Genomic DNA, 25,307 nt, shown 5'->3' with positions numbered 1-25,307 from the left:
AGAACGTCACATGTTCAGTTCTGGAAGCTTTTGAAACATGCTACAATGCGAGTGATGGAATCCTGACGTCGGCAAGCAGTCGACCAATCAGAACTCTCTTATTATACGCGACGCGTGTATGGGAGCGTTGTAGTCGCGTCGCGTCGCAGTGTGACGTGCGCACTGCAGGTTCAAACTCTGGCCGATCAGGAAGACGAAATTGCGAGAGTTTTTTTCTTTTTCACAGCTCCGTGGAAGCCTATAGTTTTGGTTTTTTTTTAAACTGGGTGAATTAAATAAAATCTAAATTTGTTAAAGCGGAAGGATCCGACGCAAAGATGTCTGTTGCCGGATTAAAGAAACAGTTTTATAAAGCGAGCCAGGTGAGTGTTTCCACGTCAGCTGGTACACGAGCTAAACTTACATGCAACAATAAACAAATAATATACCGTAAGTTACAAATACACATTTATTTTCTCAGTTCAACTTGTTTTGATTTATTTCATCCGGGGTCTCCTCTGCTCTGATAAAGTAAAAGTTGATAACTTACATGGCTGTGTTTCAAAATGTAGTGAGCACCCTACCTAGACAGCATATGCGGCCATCACGTTTTTAACGCGTTTAAGCAGGCATCTCATTAGATTTTGAGACACAATCCCTGTAAATTTGGTTTATGTTCAATATTTTTACATTTAAAATCTATATCTAATGTATAAGAGTGAAAGCTTTGTTTTGCAGCATAAAAACACAGATGTGTCACCCAGTAGTTTGTTTTGCCAGCCATAGAGCTGCATTAGAGCATCAATACAAGAACTTTGAGTAAACCAAGCTCGTGCATTTCCTAATGAAGTTAAGTCTGTAAAGTTAGAGCTATAAATGTTTCCTGTAAATATTTTATAGTCAAGTACACATATGACACTATCAAGGAGTTAACTGGTTGTTTAATGCAGAATCATGACTTAAACATAGCAACACATTGCTTACACCACACTGACCAAAATGCGGTTAACAGATGAAATTTAAACTTATATGTATGTGTAGGTGCTTCCTGCTCAAAACCCACAGTATATAAGGCAGAATACTCACTTTATTCAGCAGATGATGCATGGTGTTTATTTGTAATGTGCGGAGAAAACATGTCCAGGTCACAGTCAAGAATTTTTATTTTGCATAAACAAACTTTTTTGGGCATTGTTTTGCAATGTGATATTGTTATCATGATGATTGTGCACATTTCCCTCTCAAATTCTCTTGACTGTAATGCAAAAATCTCATTTCCATCATGACATCTTTTTGTTTTTTTTGTTACAAATTACTGTAATACAATGATTTACTTAATTATACTTAACATTCATACTTAATAATGCTTAATTTTACAATAATATTATTATTTTTACCTTTTAATTTTATTGAACATTAGCAAGCAATATGTAATGAGTTGTAGAAAGTTGAGTTACTTTCTATACAGTCTGAATAATGCTGCTGTATTTCATTGTGTTGTTGATAAACAATGTGTAGTGGTCATGTATAGACATGTGTAGTGGTTTAATCTCAAGAAAGTGATTTATAATGAGATTCTTAGATGGTATGTTTTTTTTCAGATGGATTATGTTTTTAATCCATGTTTTCTACTCCAACATAGTCATGCATTGAATCAGAAAGAGACGTGTTTATCAAACACAGCACAGATCGACTTTTGCACATGCAATTTCAGACATTCAATGGAAGGTTTTGGCATCAGACAGCCAGTCTAAAATTCCTTTACCTGCTGAAGCAAAACAAGTTTGACGTGCACGGACATGTTGCAGAAGAATCAGGCCAAGCATCTTAATGTCAGACGGGAGGTCTTATAGTCCATGAGCTTCATTACAAAAAGAAAATAAAAACAACCAAAGCCTGCAGGGTCAAAATGCACAATCATTAGTTAACTATTTTTCCTTTTTGGCTTGTGCCTGTCTTTACAGAGAGCATGTTTCATCTTGATCTCATGTCATTGTTTGAAGTTGAATAGGATTATATTGTCTATTTACTTAAAGTTATAAAGCATTTAGATAGTTCACCCAAAAATGTTAATTTGATGAACATTTACTCGCCCTTAGGTCAATGTAGATGAGTTTGTTTCTTAAAACAGATTTGGAAAAAAATTTAGCATTCCATTACTTCCTCGCTAATGGATCCTCAGCAGTGAATGGGTGCCGTCAGAATGAGAGTCCAAACAGTTGATAAAAACATTAAAAAAAAATTCACATGACTCCAGTCAGTCTTGTGAAGTGAAAAGCTGCGTATTTATGAGAAACAAGTCCATCATTAAGAAATATCAAGATCAACCACCATTTACAAGTGAAAACCATCCAAAACAGTTCTAAACATATGTTAGTGGATATTGATGTGAGAGGACAACACTGGAGGAAGCATTATTATGGATTTGTCTCGTGTTTTGACCAGAAGCAACAGCTTAAAGTTTTTTAAATTTTTACTTAAAAACACACAGCTTTTCACTTCACATGATGTTAATTGATGGACCGGAGTGGTGTGGGTTACTTGTGGATTATTGTGATGTTTTGACTCTTATTCTGACGGCACCCATTCACTGCAGAGGATCTGAACCGGTTTTGATGAAGAAACAAACTCATCTACTATTTAGATGTCCTGAGGGTGAGAACATATCCATTTTTGCGTGAAATATTACTTTAAATATATAACGGCAAGATACAAGGCAGCAGCCAAAGACGTCGTCAACAGATATTTACAAACTGGACAGTCCTTTGTGTTTGCTGCTCCTGTTGCTAATACGAGCACAGCTATTTGTCCCGCTTTCTAACTGTTTTTAGAAGCAATCTGGTCATCGCATTATCTGTGCAATAGAGATCCCTGCTTTGAGTTCATCTGCTAGCCTTGTCAAAGGCCAACTTTGTATGTGTGTTAACACTCAAAAAGATTTACAGGTGTGTAAAGAATTCACTGTTTGTTTAGTCGTCAGACTGGATTCCTGGATTCGCCTTATTTTACTTATCACCTGCTCTTTTGTTTTTTTGGCTTTAGGTGGCAATTACACTTATGGGCTGACAAGCAGGTTTTCTTTTTTGAGAAGTTATACTGTACCCGATATCTCTTGCATATTCTATCACAATATCTTTGGACTGAACTGTGATTCTATGCAGGCTCTTATATTGTGTATTACGTATTGTGTAAAAGTGATGCCTTTGTTCCTGTACATCAGAAACAAAGTTGTCAGATTTGCTGTAGGGCAGAGATAATTATGCAAATTGAAAAGCATATGACTTCCCTTTCTTATCGAATCGTGCAGCATGCTGACTTTTTTGGTTATTTTTTGTCGTTTTAAATTTAAAACAAAACAAAGTCCACGTTAAAGCTCTGAAATGTCAAAATCAGTAAAATCAGATATTAAACAAATTCTACAGAACACAGAAAAATGTAGTATGTTTGGAATCCTATATATATTGTTATAATATCAGTTACCAGCCATTATTAAAAAAAAATGGAATTATTGTAATTAATCAGGATTGGTCAAAAATTGACTATTATAATTTGTATATTTATAATGTGTTTGACAAAAAACATCTCACTTCTGATTACTTTGAATGCAGTTTTAAGATGAGAGCCATCAAATGAGATGGACTGCTTTCTGTAACTGTATTTCACTTCTCAGATAGAAACGTGATCTGTGTGATCAGTATCTATGTCCACACCTCCATCTGAATCATATTAGTGTGCTAGCGACTTGGGGCAGTACAATAGAGCCACTGTATGAAGTGCTGTCAGTCAAACACTCATGTACATGTGTTCCTCTGAAGATTGGGTGTGTGTTTCACAAACGGAATGGATAGTACGAGTGAAAGTCTGAGAGCTGTGAAAATCTGTAGAGCGGCAATTGACAGTTTGAACGTTTTACTGTTCTAGCTATCTCTCGGCTTTTAGTCGTAGTACTTGTAATCTTGCTTCCAATGCTGTCTGCTAAAATTAACTCACAAACACAACTTGTTGTTTTTGCTGCTTACGCATGACCAGTATGACACGGAAAACATAAACGCATCCCGATACATTAAAAGTTAAAGGGGTCATATGATGCGATATCTTGTTTTCCTTTTCTTTAGTGTGTTTTGTGTTCGATATGACTATTTTTGATCGTGGACGATAAAAATGTCTCCAAGATCTGCTTTTTTTTAGTATCGTGCTACAGCGCACATTCTGTCAGCTGCAGTTCTGGCGCCGCCGTCTCTATGTAACGTTACTGTACAACGCGACATTCATTCACAACAGTGTTAACTCAGCATTAGAGTTACTCTCACGGGACACTGCACTTGTTCACAATCACAAAAGTACATTATCTGCTTTAAAGCCTTGCCGGTTAAATATTTCATTCACGCAGTGGTCAGACATGCGCTTTTTTCTGAGCACATACACCCAAAGCGCGCGAACGAAAAATCCCGTCAAACAGTGCCTGATTACTGAACTAAGTTATATTTTGTGCTAATTCTGTCAAAACACACAAGGTTTATGTATAGACTCAGTTGGTTATGTCTAAAATGAAAGTAAACAGCTGAGAGAAACGGATGTGTGCCTGTATATTTGATGGAAGCAAGTCTTAAAGGGGCAGTACACTGTAAAATTTTATAAAACTCAACTTAAAATTTTAAGGCAACCAGCTTCAGCAGATTTTTGAGTTCTCTCAACTTATTTTTGTATGAGATTCTCAACTTGTTGTATAAACTTAAAACAACAAGTTGAGAAAATTAAAGGGACAGTTCACCCTAAAATTGTATTTCTGTCATTATTTACTCACTCACATGTTGTCCCAAACCTGTATTAATTTCTTTCTTGTGCTGAACACAAAATAATATATTTTGGAGAATCTGGGTAACCAAACAGTTGCTAGTCCACATTGACTTTGACAGTAGCTAAAAAATGCTATGATGTCACTGTGGACCAGCACCTGTTTGGTTTTCCACATTCTTCAAAAGAGCATTTAAATTCAGCAGAAGAATGAAACTCATTGAGGTTTAAAACTACTTTTGAGTGAGTAAATGATGGTATAAAATTAATGCTATGTTTATTTTTAGGTGAATTATTCATTTAATGTTAATAAAACACCAAACACAAAGAGAAATACAGTTGCTTTAATAGGAATCAGTCTATATAGTGTTTTATTTTTATATTTGTTCATTCAATTTCTTGAATGCTCCTGCTAAAGACACCTATTGTAGCCTACCTGAAAATAAAACACTGTTTATTTTATTTGTATATTGTGTGTATTTGTAATGTGTATCATTTTTTAATAACAAAGATAAAATAATGACAAAGATTTTTATCTTCACCCACCTTGGCCTAAATATCCACCATCCTTTTTTATATTTTGTTACCTTAAATGGCTTTATAATAGGGAAATTAGTTCGGCTGTAATGCTCAAACAGCTTGCAAAATAGAAAAACCAACATGATAAAGAATCGTGATAAAATCGTGATATTTCTAAAAAAAAAAATTGTGATATATTTTTGCTATACCGCCCACCCCTATATCCGAGGGGGACCAAACCCATCACCCAGCCCAATCTAGCCACTTATGGTAAAACTAAGGACATTATTAACTGTTTATATTTACTTAGAAAGCTGAAGCTTGTGATTATGGTAAGGGGCGTTATATTTCCGACACATGCTTGTGGTGTTCGGCCAATCACAATGCACTGTTTCAGCTGGCCAATCAGAGCAGACTGCACTTGTTGGCTTTGTAGAAAACGACGAGAGGCGGGGCATAGAGGAACTACAATAATGCACAGTATTTGAAAAATAATGTTTTTTGAACATTATGAGCATGTCAACATATTCTGTTACACCAAATACACAAAATAATTATCTTTAAAATAGCATCATATGACCCCTTTAACACTAAACAGTAACAATAATCCACGATAATGATGACCTAAGACATTTTAGTGTCATCATAAGCTTGATGTATCGTGCCACCCAGGCTGTGCTGTGTGGTTTGTTTGAATATTTTCCTTTGGGATGATCTTGATGCACAAAAGGCTTCCTGTTTACTGGAATACAATACCCCATACATGCTGTCTGTGTTTGTTTGAAGAGAGTTCAGCTCATAAAGGAGGAATGCTTTTGTGTGAAACTGAGTAATAGCATTTGTGCCGCCCATACAGGAAGTATCATTGACGAAAAACAGGAAGAGCTCTGATGGGGAACTCTACAGGGGCTCTTAGAGTTCATTCCTGACTGAATTTCTTTCCTTTGCTGTTCTCATTTCTTTTTTTCTAATCTACACACAAGGGTTGTGAGTAGTGATTGCTAGGGCTAAGGAGAAGTGTGCTTTTTGGTCTCTAAGTGATTGGACTTTCACCTGGTGGTCAATAAAACTCTTTTGATGTGGCCTAAGAAGCAACCACTAAGAAATGAGTTAAAATCACCTTGCCAACCACTCTTAAGAAAAATGGTTCCAAACAGTGCCAGAACCTTTTTAGTGCTAAATATAACCTTTTTTATAGGGTTCTGTATAGAACCATGCTTTGAAAATGCTATATAGGACCTTAATGGTGTTATAAATAACCTTTTTAATGATAGTTTTTCATTAATATTAGTATTATTTGTAAATATTGTTTATTAATGTTGGGGTTTTTTTACCCCTCTATCTGCCTAGTCTTATAATATCTTGAAGTGTTTATTAGGGTTGTACATAAAATCAACCACAAGTGTCAATTAGGTACTTTTAATGACATGTGAAATTGTAGCAAAAATGACAGTGTTCTAACAACAGTTATTAGCAGAATATATTAATGAATGACAATGGACTTTGAACATAAATGCTTAAAGAATAAAACAAAATATAACATAAAATAGTGTATTGAAGACCAAGCTCCAGTGAAATATCTTCACAATCCTCTATGATGCCTTTAAGTGAATTATTATCTGTATTTTGTTGTGATTGAATGGCAGTTTCTCTGTGCAGATGATGAGGTTGTAGGATGTGAAATGCACAATTGAGTTTAGATATGTGTCTCCTTTCATTCGTTTATGCCAAAACCGTGAGCACTTCACAATGTTAAAAGGAAGAAAGTCATGGGATAGCTGGGTATGTTTACGCATAAATCCTAGTAATAAACAAATCTAATAAAATGGACCAGAAATTCAATATCTTTGTTACTTAGTGAAGAAGAGGAGAGTAGTATCCTTAACTGAATAGAGCTGGAATATGTTTTCTTAAACTAAAAATAGAAAAGAGATAGAAAAACCAATTAGCATTTGAAAGTTATAATTTATAGACGTTTTTAGAAAGAAATGATTTACCTGTTGAGAGTGTTTTGACTGAGCTCCAGAAAATCAGTAATGAGACATCTTAGAGTGCAGCCTCCGTTAAGGTTTTACATTAAAACAACAACAACAGCATGTTCATTGTGTGAATTAAGAATGTTTTATTGACATGCAAAACTGTCATTGCTCTTTTAATAACATGTATTAGCTGAATAGATTAATGAATGACAATTGACATTGAACATGAATAAATACATAACAAATTAAAACATAAGCGAAACAATCACAATCCTCTATGATGCCTTTAAGTCCATCATTTTGGTGTGATTAAGTGGCGATTTTTTTCTGCAGATGATGAAGTGTAGGATGTGATACATCTGTGGAGAAGAGGAGAGATGTTATTTATTAACAAATATAGTGGAGAGTGAATGAAATAATAGAAGGGGAATTAACTTGGGAAATGTTGCACAGGCACGAATCTGTAACACCCACATGAGCACCAAAGTCTCACAATATATCAGGGTTATTCAATATAACTAAAATAATAAAAAATAAAATAAATACACTTAAAACAACATTAACCGGAAAAATTATATATTAAAAAAATTATCCTAGTTACCAAGTTTAGTAAAAAAAAAATTGAAGTACAAAAATAACTGTAAATAAATTAAAACTGCTTTAAAAACTATCAATAAAATACAGTTTAAAAAAACTAATACAATTAATAGCACTACAAAATTAAAATTAAAACAGAAAATATAAAAAGTCAAATTCAGTATATTAACAAAACCTATAGTAGTATATCAACGATACTAAAACAACAATAACAGGAGAATGTGGTTTCATTCTAAACATTTTTGTAGTTTTTTTTTTTTTTTTTTGAGTGACAAAATCAAGCATAGCATTAGTTCTGGCAGGTCACATCAGTCAAGCTCGCATCAGCTGACTCTCTTCCTGACCCTCCTCCATCCCCAGCTCCTCCTCTCGTCCAGTCAGGATTTGTCATTCTGATTCTCCTTTGAATCAGACTAATTTCTAAAAATGTGTACATTAAATTATTGAACATTAATTATATCTGCAATGCATTAATGTTGTTTTATTCTGTTTACCCTTATCGCTGCTGTGCCTTCTCTCATCCATGCTAGCCTGCATGGATGCAGGGAGTTCTTGCCTAGAGCAGAACCATACCGCCAATCCAAACTGTATGCTAATTGTCAATCATGTTTGACGAAAGTGGTCCTGACAGAAGTAAAATTTTAATGCACAAAGATGATTCTTATGTGAACACACTCACAAAAGTCAACAAATTAAAACACATTTTAAGTTCTTTACATGCCAAACACTATTGCTTTTTCCCGCTCGCTCTTTAACGTGAACTGAAAATGCAGCAGGTGATTAGATGAAAAGCCTGAGGCTTCAACAGAAGAGATGATGAAAGCTGATGCCTGTCTCTTTGACTTTACATTTGCAAACCAGTGAATGTTTCTTGTATTTTAGTACTTTATCATGTAAATTCGCTAATGTGTCAAAAATATTTTTTATAAGTCTTGTTACACATGCGTCAATAAGAGTGTCAATCACTCTTATTGACTTTCAGTTCTTAAAGAAAGTTGCAAAATGTTTTCTGTAAGGGTTGGGGATTAGCTCTGTTAAAAACAAATAAAATAAAATAAAAAAATCACAACATTATGCCTATTGAAAGTCCTTGTACTGATAGAAGTATATGTGTGTGTTTCAGATGATGAGTGAGAAGGTGGGAGGCGCAGAAGGAACCAAACTGGATGAGGACTTCAAAGACCTTGAGAGGGTAACACATTTTTAACATTCATTTTCCAATGTCAATGTTCAAGTTCTCCGAAATACAATCTGAATTTCCTTTCTTCTACTTACTGAAAGAAATAATTGCGTAGGATATGAAATATATCTGCGTCTGCTTAGCACAAACTGAAATGCAGTCACAAAATCGCTCATTCATGTTCAGATAATTGGCGGTAATAAATGAACAAATCATAAGCAAACACAAAGGCTTTATAATTAGTTTTTTTGTTATGTTTTTTGATGATGTCCTTTTAAATATAATGTTAAAAGCCCATTAAAACCCATTTTAATTCAATCTTTTTTTTGTTTATTTGCTGTGTCATATTGACAAGACTGGCTTTAGTAGTTCTTGAGAATAGATTGGAATAAAAAAGTGGTTAAAACCACTTCCACCCAAAGTACGTCAGCTATGCATAACTGGAAGTTCCTCCACGTAGAGAAGTAGCCCCACCTCAGAATGACTAGTCATAAAACTTTACAGCTCATAACTGACATTTTTCTACATAATTCCAGTAAGAGCTTTTGCATTAATACAAGCTTCACATTTCTGGTTTATTATTTGCATTATTTTCTGTGGTAAACCACAGCAGGTCACAGTCTCTTGAGTGTGTTGTAAAGAACCCAGAATATTACTTTAACTTGTATCAGTCAGCCTCCTGAATGGCTGTTGTTTTAGTAGGTGTGACCGGTGCGGATTGTTCCAGATCTGCCTGTGAGAGCTTTAAATGAACAATTAATGAGCCGCCTCTGTTGACAGTGTGATGTAAAGACACACACCTGTTCTCTGACTTTTGTGCTTCACAGAAGGCTGACGTCACCAGCAAAGCCATATCCGATGTGCTCTGCAAAACTACCGAATACCTGCAGCCTAACCCAGGTGAAAACAGGGACTAAATTAATAAAAATAATTGCATCACATCACTTGCTCACCAATGGATCCTCTGCAGTGAATGGGTGCCGTCAGAATAAGAGTCCAAACAGCTGATAAAAACATCACAGTAATCCACACCACTCCAGTCCATCAATTAACATCTTAAGTGAAAAACTGTTTGTAAGTAAAAAAATCGATCATTAAGATGTTTTTGACTTTAAACCATTGTTTTCTGATGGCACCCATTCATTGCAGAGGATTCATTGCTGAGCATGTTATACAATACAAAATTTCTCAAACTCCTCTACATCTTGGATGGGGTGATTATTATTATTTTTTTTTCATGAACTATTACTGTAGTTGTAAAATGTAGACTTTAATATTTTAGTCATTTTGTTTCTTAAGTGAATATATCTTGATTTAATTATGTTTAGAGATTTATTCTGGAAAACAAGACAGAAGCATTAAGAATAAGGAATAATTTTTTTGTATTGTATATTTCTTTTTATTCATCTGTCTGTCTGTCTGTTTTGTACTGCAGCATCAAGAGCGAGGCTGACCATGGTGAACACCATGTCTAAAATGCGCGGGCAGGTGAAGAGCCCAGGTTACCCACAGGCAGAAGGCCTTCTGGGAGAGTGTATGCTCAAATACAGCCGAGACATGGGAGAGGACACCAACTTTGGTGAGAGGAGTGTTTTTCTTACAAGCAATTACAAAAACTGTAATTGGAAACTATTTCATTCATTTTATTTGCCCTAAGTATAAAAATCATTCTTCAGATTCTCAGCATCTCATTATTAGAGACCTGTCTAATATCTGTGATTAATCTTTATAATATAAGTGTATTATATTTTCTTTGTTTAAACGGCAAATCTAAGATCTTTTTATTTGTTTTTTACATAAGATTTGTGTGCATGTTCTCCACCCAATCTGTAGGTGGTGCTTTACTGGAGATGGGAGAGGCCATGAAGAGACTGGCAGAGGTTAAAGACTGTCTAGACATTGACGTCAAACAGAACTTCATCGACCCTTTCCAAACTATAGTCGACAAGGACCTGAAAGACATACAGGTGGAAAACTGCTATCAAACTACAATCAGTTGCACTCTAAAAATGTATTCATTAAAGACATGAGATGCCCATTTTCCACAAGTTATGATTTTTTAGCGTCGTCTTGAAATATTTACAACACATTTTGGTTAAAATTCCTCAATGGTTGTGAAAAACAACACCATTTTTACCTTGTCAAAAACAGCCCTGTTCACAGCGAGCCGTTTCGGTGCATGTTTCTTTAAATGATAATGAGCTACTGCTCACCCCGCCCCTCTCTTTCGTTTTTTTGTTTATTCAATGGTGTGTTACCATCAAAAACACAATTAATCCACTGCATCCTCAGCATACAGCATACAACTTTCTGAGGGGCGGAAATATGCTAATATGGGACAGTTCGTCAGTGGTCGTGGGCGGGGCCTGAGCAGTATGACGTCATACTGTTCAGAAAATCAAAACGGCTTGATAACTGAGAATGTTTACGTTTTTTGGGGATTACATAAAAAGGAGTGAATGGGTTTTTATCATTGTAGGGTGGAGGTGTGCACACATTTATATGCAAACACCATGTAAAAGTGATATTTGCATCCAATGTCCTCTTTAAATATGTCATGGGCTAAATGTAGGCTCATTTGTTTCATAATGTAATCATGGGCTGTTAATAATAATAATATGCTCTGGTTCTTCCTCAGCATCATCTGAAGAAACTGGAGGGCCGCCGACTGGATTACGACTACAAGAAGAAGCGCCAGGGGAAGATTCCAGATGAGGAGCTCAGGCAAGCAGCAGAGAAGTTCGAAGAGTCCAGAGAAACAGCTGAAACCAGCATGCAGAACCTTCTGGATACTGACGTAAGCTCGCTTCATCCTATTAGTGTCTCTGTGCACCTCCTTTTTAAGATGCTGAAAGGCATTGATATATGGATCTTGAGCTTTGGTCTCATTCTTGACACTTAGGATGTGGTTTGTTTTTAATGGTAATCAGACTTTGTCACAAATTGCTTTTGCAAAAAGTACCTGCCAAAACAGCAATGAAAATGTTGAGGGGTTGCCATTTAACTACAATTACAAACCTTGAAAATATCAAAACGATCAAAATAAAATTACAATTACAAAATACAATAAATTATACTGTATAATTATTTAGATTGCTTAGATTCTTTCAGGTTGCTTAAAGTAATGAGCTATAGAAACAGTGATGCTTGCTTGAGAGAACAGCACTAAAATCAAATGGCCCCCTGTTGGAAAGTTTTTATAGTTCAGGATCAGGGAGAGTCATATAACTGTACTGTTGCTACAGTGATCCACATCAGTGAGGGCTGGATATTTTCCAGACAGTCTGCTGGAGTCGACCCATTTATCAGTCTGTTTTATCGACGCTGAACTGCAGGCCAGAGACTGTGAAAACTTCGGGATGTTTCAGATTATTTGCTACATTGATCTTAAACACAGGCTTAAACTTAAACACATTAATGTATACTAACAAAAAGTTCCTCAATTTGCTATGCATGTACCTTGCAAATACCATGGTACAAGCCAAGACTGTAGTAGTCTTTCAGTTCAGTATATATCAAAGTAACATGGTGTGACTGTACCTTGGATTTACATAAACATTTACTGCATTTTGCATATTGCGAAAATGCACATGATGTATGACATTAAACTGAAGTATGACTCTTTTGTGTCAATATCGGAATATTCACTGTCACTTCATTTTATAAAACTTAGTGTTATGATTTATGATTTGGATATAAAACTCCTTCCAGCTGTTTTCAGGAGAAGCATATTTTAAACTCATCAAAGGGTTAAGCCCTAGTTTTAATTTATTGATGCAATGTTAGTTTTAAAATTGGGTTGTGATGTTTATGCTGTGGAAAGCAGTGCTGTTTAAATATCGAGATACTATAGTAGCTTTTAATATTGTTTTGAATCAGTTTTTATTTTTCCATTTATCATTTTAAAGTTTTAGTAATTTTGTTGTGCATTTTTGTTATTTTTTATAATTTCTATTCATTATTATTGAAGTTCTAGTTTATTTATTTATTAAATGAAAATGTTGACTTGGCAACTAGCTGAATTTTAAAAAATGTTAGTTTTATTATTTTATTTTATTTCATTTAACATTTATTTTATTTCAAATAACAAAACTTGAAACTAGTTAAATTTTAGTTTTAGTTTACTATAATAAACCTAGTAGAAAGCCACAGGAGTGTAGTGTGTCCCGTATGTCATTTCATAAATGGGTTTTAAGGTTTATAATAAGGTTTATGCTAAAAACAAGAAAAAACTGTTTACTTACTGAAAATGTGTTTCCTGAATGCCAAAGTCCTCGTGATGTAGCAGAAATACAGATGCAAAATCAGGCACAGTGAAGCGTAAAAGAAGCTTACAGATTATAGCTCTTTATTCCGAGACAATAACATGTTTTCCTGCTCTGTACGTGTGTGTGGTTGTGCGTTTATGCATGCTTTGTAGGTGGAGCAGGTGAGTCAGCTCGCAGCTTTGGTCGAATCTCAGCTGCAGTTTCATAAACAGTCTATGGAGGTCCTGGAGGAGCTAGCACAGAGAATGAGAGAAAGGTTAGAGATGAAAGTCCATTGTCTGTAAATAAATATTTGTCATGTCATTCCAAACCTGTTTGACATTCTTCTCTGGAACACATAAGGAGAAATTTTGATTGATATTGATGGTCTTTTTTTTTTCCATGTGGTTACAATGAACGTGGACTAAAGCTTTCACGCTACAAGTAGAATGCGAAAGCATCGTAACAACAATATTACAGAAGTCTATATGGCCACTGCACTTTCTTCAAGTGCTCTGTATATAATAAATTCATTTTTGGTAACATTTTTTCAGGCTCTTTCTCCTGATAGATGGTTTACCTGTTTGTGTTTACATGCATTTGTGTTCATGTTTGCGTATGTGCTCTACAGAGTAAACAAGGCCCAGTCTCAGCCGCGCCAGAAACGGATGCCTGTGTCCAGACCGAGTTTTGATTGCTCAGAGCCGGAAGACTCTGACGGAGGCTGGAATCCGTCAGCTGCACCAACCTCGTATCCATCTACAGGTGAGCTCACCCTGTTCATTTAGATAAGGCTACAAGTAGCAGTTCACCCAAAAATAAAAAATGTGCTGAAATTTTACTCCCTCTCAGGCCATCCAAAATGTAGAGTTTGTTTCTTCATTGGAACAGATTTTGAGAAATTTAGCATTACATCACTTGCTCACCAATGGATCCTCTGCAGAGAATGTGTGCCGTCAGAATGAGAGTCTAAACGGCTGATAAAAACATCACAATAATCCACAAGTCAAGTCAAGTCACCTTTATTTATATAGCGCTTTTAACAATACAGATTGTGTCAAAGCACTTAACAGTATTAAATTGGAGGATAGAGTGTCAGTAATGTATAAAAATAAGATTGAACACTCAATTTTCAGTTAAGGCATTTCATTATTGAGTTCAGAGGTGTCATTGTCTAGATCAGTTTAGTTCAAATAGTATCTGCTAAATCAAATTGACGATAATCACTAGAAATTAAGTGTCCCCAACTGAGCAAGCCAGAGGCGACAGCGGCAAGGAACCAAAACTCCCTCTGTGACAGAATGGAGAAAAAAAAAACCTTGGGAGAGACCAGGCTCAGGGGGCCAGTTCTCCTCTGGCCAGGAGATAATTGTTTATTTATTGTTTAAATTATTTCATTTATTTATTTAAATGTATAAATGTATTTATTTATATTTTATATTGTTGCAATTTCTAACAATAATAGTATTATGTAGTAAGGTATTTTTATTATATTTTTAGTTATCTTTCTTTTATTTTTAGTTTTAGTTTTACTGCATTTAAGTCGAGGTCTTCACTGGGGATATGTCCCCGGGGCTCATCCAGGTGTCCCGGCCTCCGCCGACGATCAGGGAGACATCATCTCCTGGCGCCGATCCACCATCTGATCCGGACACGGACTGAGAAACAGAATAAGAAAGAAACAGACAAATATTAGCGTAGATGCCATTCTTCTTACAATGTAACGAGTACATCGTATGTTATGGGGAGTGTTTCCGGTTCCGGTTGATCTAATTAATGCAGCCTAACAATCCTTTAATGGATTTGAATAATAGAAGCGTATTAGTGTGTTATGTGTAAGCCAGGTTAAAGAAATGTGTCTTTTAATCTAGATTTTAACTGACAGAGTGTGTCTGCCTCCCGAACAGTATTAGGTAGATTGTTCAAGAGTTTGGGCGCTAAATAGGAAAAGGATCTGCTGCCCGCAGTCGATTTTGATATTCTAGGTATTATCAAACGGCCAGAGTTTTGAGATCGCAGCAGACGTGAAGGACTATAATGTGATAAGATCTCGCTCAGGTACTGAGGAGCTAAGCCATTCAGGGCTTTATAAGTAATTAACAAGATTTTAAAATCTATACGATGTTTGATAGGGAGCCAGTGCAGTGTTGACAGAACCGGGCTAATATGGTCGTACTTCCTGGTTCTAGTAAGAACTCTAGCTGCTGCATTTTGGACCAGCTGTAGTTTATTGATCAAGCGTGCAGAACAACCACCCAATAAAGCATTACAATAGTCTAACCTTGAGGTCATAAACGCATGAATTAGCATTTCTGCATTTGACGTTGAGAGCATAGGTCGCAATTTAGATATGTTTTCGAGATGGAAAAATGCAGTTTTACAGATGCTAGAAACATGGCTTTCAAATGAAAGATTGCTATCCAACAGCACACCTAGGTTCCTAACTGATGACGAAGAATCGACAGAGCAGCCGTCAAGTGTTAGATAGTGTTCTAGGTTATTACATGTGGGGTTTTTAGGTCCGATAATTAACACTTCTGTTTTTTCAGAATTTAGCAGTAAGAAATTACTCGTCATCCAGTTTTTTATATCGACTATGCATTCCGTTAGTTTCTCAATTTGGTGTGTTTCACTGGGCCGCGAAGAAATATAGAGCTGAGTATCATCAGCATAACAGTAAAAGCTAACACCATGTCTCCTGATAATATCTCCTAACGGCCCTAGTACTGAGCCTTGAGGTACTCCGTACTGCACTTGTGATCGATATGATACCTCTTCATTCACTGCTACGAATTGATGGCATTCAGATAAGTACGATTTGAACCATGCTAAGGCACTTCCACTAATGCCAACAAAGTGTTCTAGTATATTCAAAAGAATGTTGTGGTCGATAGTGTCGAACGCAGCGCTAAGATCCAGTAGCACTACTAAAGCGATACAACCACGATCAGATGATAGAGGCAGGTCATTTGTAACTCTAATGAGCGCAATCTCAGTACTATGATACTGTCTAAATCCTGACTGGAATTCCTCACAGATACCATTTTTCTCTAAGAAGGAATATACTAGTTATATATTCTAGTATCTTTGACAGAAAAGGGAGATTTGAGATCGGCCTGTAATTAACTAGATCTTTGGGGTCAAGTTGTGGTTTTTTAATGAGAGGCTTAATTACAGCCAATTTGAAGGTTTTGGGGACATATCCTAATGACAATGACTAATTAATAATAGCCAAAAGAGGATCTATGACTTCTGGAAGCAGCTCTTTTAGTAGTTTAGATGGAATAGGGTCTAACATACATGTTGTTGGTTTAGATGATTTAACAAGTTTATGCAATTCTTCCTCTCCTATAGTAGAGAATGAGTGGAATTGTTCCTCAGGGGATCTATAGTGCACATCTGATGCGATACTGTAGCTGACGGCTGCATGGTTACAATTTTATCTCTGATAGTATCGATCTTGGAAGTAAAGTAGTTCATAAAGTCATTACTGCTGTGCTCTTGGGGAATGCCAACACCTGTTGCTTTATTTTTTGTTAATTTAGCCACTATATTGAATAAATACCGTGGGTTATGTTTGTTTTCTTCTAGAAGAGACGAAAAGTAATCAGATCTAGCAGTTTTTAATGCTTTTCTGTAGGATAGGGTAATTTCCTGCCAGGCTATACGAAATACCTCTAGTTTTGTTTTCATCCAGCTGTGCTCCATTTTCCGGGCTGCTCTCTTTAAGGTGCGAGTGTGCTCATTATACCACGGAGTCAGACTGTTTTCTTTGATCTTCCTTAAGCGTAAAGAAGCAACTGTATCTAAAGTGCTAGAAAAGAGAGTCCATAGTTTCTGTTACATCATCAAGTTGTTCTGAGTTATTGGATCTGCTGAGGAATTGAGATAAATCAGGAAGATTACTTACAAAGCAGTCTTTTGTGGTAGAAGTGATGGTTCTACCATATTTGTAACAAGGAGTAGAATTTACAGTTTTAGCTATATGGAGTTTACACAAGACTAGATAATGATCTGAGATATCATCGCTTTGCTGCAGAATTTCAACACCACTAACATCAATTCCATGTGAGAGTATTACATCTAGAGTATGATTTCGACAATGAGTAGGTCCTGACCCCAATTCAGAGTTCAGAATGTCTATGAATGCTGATCCTAATGCATCTTTTTCATTATCGACATGGATATTAAAATCGCCAACAATTAAGACTTTATCTGCAGCCAGTACTAACTCAGATTGAAAATCAGCAAATTCTTTAATAAAGTCTGTGTGGTGCCCTGGTGGCCTGTATACAGTAGCCAGTACAAACATCACAGGGGATTTATCACTAACACGTGTTTCTCTAAATAATGTTATACGCAGCACCATAACTTCAAATTAGTTATACTTAAAGCCTGCCCTCTGAGAAATACTGAGAATATTGCTATAAATTGTAGCAACACCTCCCCCTTTACCTTTTGGACGTGGGTCACGTGGCTCATTTTTATAGCAGTAATCTTGGGGGGGGGGGGGGGGGGGGGGGTGGACTCATTTAAAGTAATGTATTCATCTGATTTTAGCCATGTTTCTGTCAAACAGAGCAAATCTAGGTTATGATCATTGATCAAATCATTTACAAAAAGTGCTTTTGTAGAAAGGGACCCGATATTCAGTAAGCCAAGCTTTATCAATTGTTTAATTTTTTATTTGTTGGACATCAATTAGATTGTTACTCTTAATTTGGTTTGGATGTTTTCTGTATTTTCTAGTTCAGGGAACAGACACAGTCTCTATAGTGTGACATCTAGGTGAAAATGAATCAACAGCAGAGACAATGTGTTTTACTGCAGACTTTACTGTAACTTAACATTTTTGAGGTGGCCTAGATGTGATTGTAATTTGATTTCATCAGGGAATCACAATCTGAATGGTAATGGAAGATATGAAACCACAAAAGCCATTACGTGTGCAAATGACAGACCTACCTTAAGGAAAGATTAATCATGCAATTTAATATAATAGTCTTCCTGAATAATGCTTTGACTCACACATTACAGCTTTTTCTTCTGAAAATCTTTTTAATCAAAAGCAAGGGTTAACGGAAATCAGTCTAATAGGTCATATTCACCGATTTACGTAATGAGAAGCTCCGCAGATTTCCACAGACTGAGAGTTTATTCTCATACAGTCCCTAGTTTCCACAGAGACGAGACAAGACAACGCATTTGATTAACAAACGTGTTCCGAATGAAACGCTGCATGTTGTACAGGGTGTATACTGTATAATACTTAGTATTTTAAAACATTGGTTTTCCAAAACCTATGCCAGTCTGGCTGGCTAGACACTCAGCTACTTACTAAACAGAGTTTTGATTTGGTGTATAATGGAAACAGACTGTCTGAGGTTTCGAACTGCCTTCCAAGGCACAATAAAGTCATGTCTAATAATCTAGAACAAATTGAAGTGAGCTTTAGACATAGCAAAGCCAATATTTACTGACTACAATGCTTATTTCTCGTAAAAGTTCATTCATATGCTGAAAAGATAATGAACTACTTTCAAGTGCTCAATCAGACAGCATTTTGATTCATTCAGCCATTCGCTGATTCACACATTGAATTGTGGGTTATTCAGACAAACATGGATGGCCTTTTTATATTTCTTACATTCAGCATTTTTCAGTTTTCAAGCTCAGACACTACTCTGTACGCAATGCGCACCATTAAACATTTGAAACTACATTATCTCAGGTGGCATCTGGTTAACATTTTGGAAATAAAATTGTATTAAAATGCAAATTTTGTGTAGAAATCTTCCCACTTTTGGGAATCAGATCAATTATTGAGTCGAATAAATGATGTTTAAAATCATGCATGCATCGCTGAAAAAGGAAGGAGTTATTTATATGCTATTATAATAATATCTATTAATATTATTTGGATTTTTAATTTAAGTTTTAGAATTTGTGGGCTTTTTCATTATTTTTTTTTTATTCTGCTTAGCTTTCATTTATTTATAGTTTTAGTAATTGTAGTGCTTCTCAACTTATTTCAGTTATTGTCCAAGGCAGCATTACTCAATTTAGTTTGTTTCTTTAGGTTTAAGCTTTTAATCTACCTTATTTTATTTATTTCCATTTTAATAGGTTAAATTGAGTGTTATACACTATTATAGTATTTATTCAAGTTCTGAATCATTTTATTTTTTAGTTACATGCTTTTGCTTTTGTAATTTGTCATTTTTGTAATTTAGCACTTTATCTTAGTTGTATTTATTTCAGTTAGTTGCCAAGGTAACATTTCTAATTTGCTCTAATTTTTTTTATTTGCTCCAGTTAACAATAACAACACTGGTGCATTGCATTGTGGGATATAGTATCTGTTGCTGTGTGCTTTGTTGTGTATAGCTCATTCATTTTCCTAAATGTGCATAGTATGTGTGAAGATGAGCTTGTCATGCACGTTTGTGTGGATGGATGTGTGCTTTTGAAGGCTGTTCCAGCTGGTTTTCACTGTGAAAGACTGTGTGGAGCCACGCAAAGACTGACTATTGTTTTTCTTTCTTTTACATCAGCGGCCCCCTCCTTTAACAGGACATCTTCACGCCAAAAACGCAATTGTGAGTCACACACACACAGACACTCTGAAGGGCTTTTATTCTACGCCTGATTATTTCCAGCTTCAAATCGTACTGAAAACACTAAATACATTCACACATTTAACAAACCCATGATGAGCACAGACAGATCACTCGTGTATGAGATGCTTTGTGAGTGTGACCCGTTTAGTTTCTCTTCATAAGATTAATCAAACACGTGCTCGATCTGCCACGTGTTCAATTATCCACCGGGGAGCTCGTTTAGCTCAAAAATTAGTTATTTATTAAACCCTGCATGAACGGTTTAAGAACATCTCATCTCACACATACACAAACAAGCTGTTTTCAAACCCAATGATCTGCGTCGCTGTCTGCTGTCTACATAGAGTATCTTTTAAGACAGCATCCTAACTTAAATGCAACTTTCTAAGTGACTGATTTGGAACGCACTACATAGGCAGCATATACGTTACGTTATGATTTCTGCTAGCATTAATGTGGTTTGATTTGAAGTGTTCAGTGAGTGTTGTCTAGCGTGTGGAGAGTTTGGATTGCTTAAAAGCTAATATAGATGGTTTTGGGACCTGTATGTTTGGAGGTGGCAGAACTGTCCATTTTCTTTGGTAAATCCTACTTTGGTTGATGTCTTTTGCATGAAAGCTGTAGTGCATGTTCATTTCATTAGCGCTTCCCACATATTGAGTACAAATGGCTGTCTCTCTTTTTTCTTCTTCAATAAAGGCACCAATCCCAGGATGTTTGGAAAGAGATGTATCAGATATGTTAAACTATTGTCTAACCTAAAAGTATGGAAAGAAGCTAGTTTTAAATGCCATTTTTACACAAATTTTAGTGTCGACTACATTGAACAGGCATTCAACTCCACTGCCAAGATTATTTAGGAAAAATAATCCAGAATTCATGTTTTATAAACCAACACCTTAACACCTTGTTACCCATTGTAGTTTATTTTTATTTTAGTATAAATAATTATGAAATATAATAGTTTAAAATAAATGTATAAAAATATATTATTTATACATTTAAAAATTAATGACAAAAATATTTATTTTAATAATTTTGAATTTTATGAAATTACTATTTAATTTATATGATAAATTTATTTTCTTAATACAACCTATCTTTTTTTTTAACCTTTTTTCTTCCAGAAATTATGGCAGTTCACTGCTAGAAATATCAAAACAACACAAATCAGCATTTTAAAAATGTTTTTTATTATTTATTAAAAAAAATAATTTTCATGTATTATTTAATTTATATGGTGACATACGTTATTACTTTTTATTAGTATTTAATTTTTTTTTTTTTTTTTTACCATATGTTCAAAGTAGCCATTAAATAAAACCCCTTTTCATTTGATGTTCCTCATGTGAACTTTAATATTCTTTCTTCTAATAGTTTTTTTTCTCTCTGTGCATCTTCACCTTTTCTCCGCTCTATTCTCATTCATTCTTTGGTCTCCATAGCGACAGATCAGCCCTGCTGCAAGGCTCTGTACGACTTTGAACCGGAGAACGACGGAGAGCTTTGCTTCAACGAGGGCGACGTCATCACGCTGACCAATCAGATAGACGAGAACTGGTTCGAGGGAACCGTGCACGGCCAGACCGGATTGTTCCCCTGTAACTACGTAGAGGTGATGGTGCCGCTGCGGCACTGATCCCACACAAAACAGGAAGAGGAAGTGCAATGGCAGGTACAGTGTTTTAGTTATCTTAGGAAACACTAGCATTCCCCAAAGTACAATAAACATCATTGAGAAGTATGTCAAGGATAAATCAGCTTTGAGAGTGTTCATTCTAGAGTCAAATGGATTTTATTTTCCTATGAGTTTCCTATAATGATGTTACTTGCTTACAAATTACTACTGTTCAAGAAGCGTCTTCTGTTGGTAGATACTGACCTCTAAAGGCCGCATTTGTGTTTTACAGTTAAAAATGCTGCCTAGTGGCTCAGCTCTTTCTGAATGGCGCAAAGCTCAATGTGTTTGAATATAACTTATTTTACTTCATAATGCAGTTGTTCATTTGAATCCCATGACTGTTTAACTAACCCTTTCCCATTAGCTTTAGTTGTATTGGGTTTGTTTCATTTTCCTTAAAGAGATATGCACCCAAAAAATGTAGTCGTCATTTACTCACCCTTACATGGTTTCAAATCTATGAAATTATTTTAGATATTTTGAATGTTGGTAACAGTAGCCATTTAATTCCATATTATGGAAACAAATACTGTGGGAGTCAATGGGTACCGGCAGTTGTTTGGTTACCATCATTCTTCACAATATCTTTTGTGTTTGAACAGAAGAAACTCATACAGGTTTGGGGCAAGTGGAGGGTGAGTAAATGATGACAAATGTGGGTGAACTATCTCTTTAAATGCACTTTAGCGCTGCATTAATAATTAGGTGAAGTGTTGACTTTAGCAACAAAACAAAAAGGGAGGTCAACAGATAAATAAACTGTCTTTACATGAGCATCAACAGGGATAATATACTCAAAAATAGAAATTAAGTTTTATTTTCTCACCCTCATGTTGTTCCAAACTCATCCAGTTTCATTATATTGAAGAGTCATGGTTTTGAATGACACGAGGGTGAGTAAATAAAACTATTTCTTTAAATGATCACTTCCTGCTTGCAAATTCTGTTTTTAAATGAGCATGTAAATGAGTTAAATCCAGCTGTTTGATGAACCAGAAAGTACCAGTTTGCACAACAGTCATTATTACTTTTCTTTTTCCACATGATACCATCCTTTGTTCTCTTTTCAGGAAAAGGGAACCTTTATAAACCCACTTCTGGCACTGTACCTGTGTTTCTGAGAAGTATAGTGGAACTCACACAATTTAAAAACCTCAGCGTACAGATATTCGAGCTCCGCGTGGATGTTGAGTTCTTGAAAAGGGAAATGAAGTGTGTGAACCACTGTTGTGATTCTGTTTTAAGCCCAGATTTTTTTGTCGTCTTGATTATTACGGCTTTAATCTGTTTGACTTTCTAAAAAAGGGAAATCAGAAGTTCCTCTATCACTGATTCTGGTTTGGTTTCTATTTCTCAGGGAAAGGTATGTCTGCTGTAGTCCTACTGTACAGAGAGTCTCATTGGTAATATCTAACGTATTCAGGACAACAACAAAAAGACAATTTTGCCTTGTGCTGACAATTGAAATTTGTTGCATAAACTGTACCAAACAAATGTTTACATGGTTCCTATTCTTTTGTATGTGTGTCTTTTCATTGCAATAATGATATTATTCAACACTTTGTACTTTTTTGATTTTGAAGATACAGTCTAGAATCACTGCAAATATAGTTAAATGACAAAAGTCAACAGCAGCTCTTCCATATGCTATTACATACCTCCACATGATAGATAGTCGTGCTCAGTAGTTTTAGATTGTATTTTGAACAAAATGTCAAAAGGAGAGATTGGACTGGTTTAGATTATCTAGCGTTTTGGATCGGATTATATTTCAGATTTTTTTTCACCCCAAACTGTTCCTGGAATGTTGACAAGGAAATCTTGAAAACTGGGATCAGGTACTGTAGTAAAAGTAGAAAATCGGAGCTGTCGGAAAGTGTAATGTTCAGTGTTGTGCATCATAGTCAGCACTACTAGGTCAATGTAGGTAATGATATACCACAGCATGTCCAAAATGAGATTTCGGCAATTAAGATCCTGCCATCACCTCTTTCGATGTGCCTTTTGTCTTTACATTTACATTAGTCAACAGATTTGTATGTAATTCAGTTGTTTAATCCCAAAAGGGACCGGTGTGACCAGCTTTTGTAAAGTATAAATGTTTATGCCATTGTGTTTCGGGTGAGGGATGCTGGTTCAAGGTTTCAGGTTCAGGTCTTGCTCTGGTAACCTTTTTTTTTTACCTTGCGCTGTTTCCTCTAAGCTGCTTCCTAGTGTAGTAGCTACTGTACTCTCAACATCCTACATGCCTTCTGATGTTGCTTACACTACACTTAACAGTAGGCTAATAATATTTTATTATGGGTATAATGTATTATATGTAATGGAAGACTTTGTTTGTGCCTGTTATTGTCCCTGGTAAATATTATTAGACCTCAAATCGAGATTTATGACAATCAGAAAGTGTTTTAGAACGAATGCTTGTTTGAATCAGTATTTCCTGCCTAATCCAGTTGTGATTTTATATTTTATTATAAAAATGTGTAGGGTTAAGAGAACATTGTATATTTTCATTTTAAATAAAGGTGAAAAATAATAGCTGTCTGTGTTTTCTCTTGGTCAGCGGTTGTGTGAATGTGAAATGAAAAGCATGGACTGGAGTGGAGTGATTACAGAACGGCTAAAACCAGCCTAAACTGGTTGGCTGGTCTTAGCTGTTTTAAGATAGAACTTGCTGGTTTTAGCTGGTCTCCTAGCCTGGCCAAGCTGTTTTTATTTGGTTGGCCACCTGGACTCCCAGTTAAGTGGTCAAAGCCCCTCTAAAACCAGCCTACTGACCAGCTATGACCAGCTATTTGTTTGTTTTTTCAGCAGGGGTTTTGTGTCGCTGGATGGCATGTTAAACTTAATCGGCGGTTAATAAATTTACAAACTGAGGGTTTATTTGCACATCAACGTTGTACTAAACATTTACGTTTTTCCTTTGCATTTTTGAAAAGTTTTGCATGTATGACAACGTTGTCAAAACGATCTCTGGGTACCCCAACACTGCACATTTTCCTTTCTCTGACACAACAAACTCAGTCCTGGAGGGCCGGTGTCCTGCAGCGTTTAGCTCCAACTTGCCTCAACACACCTGCATGGAAGTTTCCAGTATGCCTAGAGCTTGATTAGCTGCTTCAGGTGTGTTTAATTAGGGTTGGAGCTAAACTCTGCAGGACACGGGCCTCCAGGACCGAGTTTGGACAGCCCTGTCTTGGAGTCTACCAATGAGCTGAGCTGAATCAGGTGTGTCTGGAGACATGCAAAACATGCTGTGTTGGGGTGCCTCCAGGACCAGGGTTAGGAACAACTGGACTAAACATATAGGCCATTTCTCAAATGCAAGGCTGCATCCTCCGGAGGTCGCATTTGTAGGCTGCATACGTCATCAAGCCTGGTTTATTTCAGTTAACTGAGCATTACATTCACGAGTCAAAAGCATATTACAACAACAAGAATAATGGTCAAATTTATAACTGTTAATATTCTAAAATAAGATGATCTTTATGGTGTATGCAGCCTACAAATGTGACCTCCGGAGGATGGAGCCTTCCGTTTGAGAAACGGCCGTATATGCATGCATGTTTGGCGTTTACACGGAGACAATGTGGTTTGCAGAAACTCGTTTTCAAAAGTTTGCATTCTCAGGCCTACAAAACACTGTTGTCGTGTAAATGAACAGTCAAAATGCCTTAAAAGTTTTTAATTTTTAAGTTTTGTAAATGCCCC

At 35.9% G+C, this 25,307-nt stretch overlaps 1 protein-coding gene across 5 annotated transcripts; it reads left to right on the top strand.

Moving 5' to 3' along the window:
* Positions 1-129: 129 nt before the first annotated feature.
* On the top strand, positions 130-24,124 carry LOC306881481 (endophilin-A2-like). Of its 5 annotated transcripts, none has more exons than XM_079435606.1 (11): positions 130-362; positions 8,971-9,060; positions 9,876-9,948; positions 10,484-10,627; positions 10,882-11,015; positions 11,687-11,845; positions 13,469-13,572; positions 13,927-14,060; positions 19,850-19,894; positions 21,361-21,590; positions 22,667-24,124. In XM_079435606.1, exons 1-10 carry the CDS (start codon positions 318-320, stop codon positions 21,552-21,554), a joined length of 1,122 nt encoding a protein of 373 aa, XP_079291732.1. In that variant the 5' UTR covers positions 130-317; the 3' UTR covers positions 21,555-21,590; positions 22,667-24,124. The 5 variants fall into 5 exon arrangements, with proteins under 5 accessions (XP_079291732.1, XP_079291734.1, XP_079291733.1 ...); XM_079435608.1 differs by having other exon boundaries at positions 146-362; positions 8,992-9,060; positions 22,954-24,124; XM_079435607.1 differs by having other exon boundaries at positions 158-362; positions 8,992-9,060.
* Positions 24,125-25,307: the final 1,183 nt, after the last annotated feature.

Source organism: Barbus barbus (assembly GCF_936440315.1).
Source record: "Barbus barbus genome assembly, chromosome: 15".
Taxonomy (NCBI): domain Eukaryota; kingdom Metazoa; phylum Chordata; class Actinopteri; order Cypriniformes; family Cyprinidae; genus Barbus; species Barbus barbus.
This window is presented reverse-complemented; position numbering and strand designations above follow the sequence as displayed.

Bases quoted from the DNA above. Each gene is read 5' to 3' on its own strand.
- LOC306881481 (XM_079435606.1), top strand. From the start codon at position 318: ATGTCTGTTGCCGGATTAAAGAAACAGTTTTATAAAGCGAGCCAG. The intron at 363-8,970 runs GTGAGTGTTTCC...TTGTACTGATAG, and splicing joins AGTTTTATAAAGCGAGCCAG to AAGTATATGTGTGTGTTTCA. The intron at 9,061-9,875 runs GTAACACATTTT...TGTGCTTCACAG, and splicing joins ACTTCAAAGACCTTGAGAGG to AAGGCTGACGTCACCAGCAA.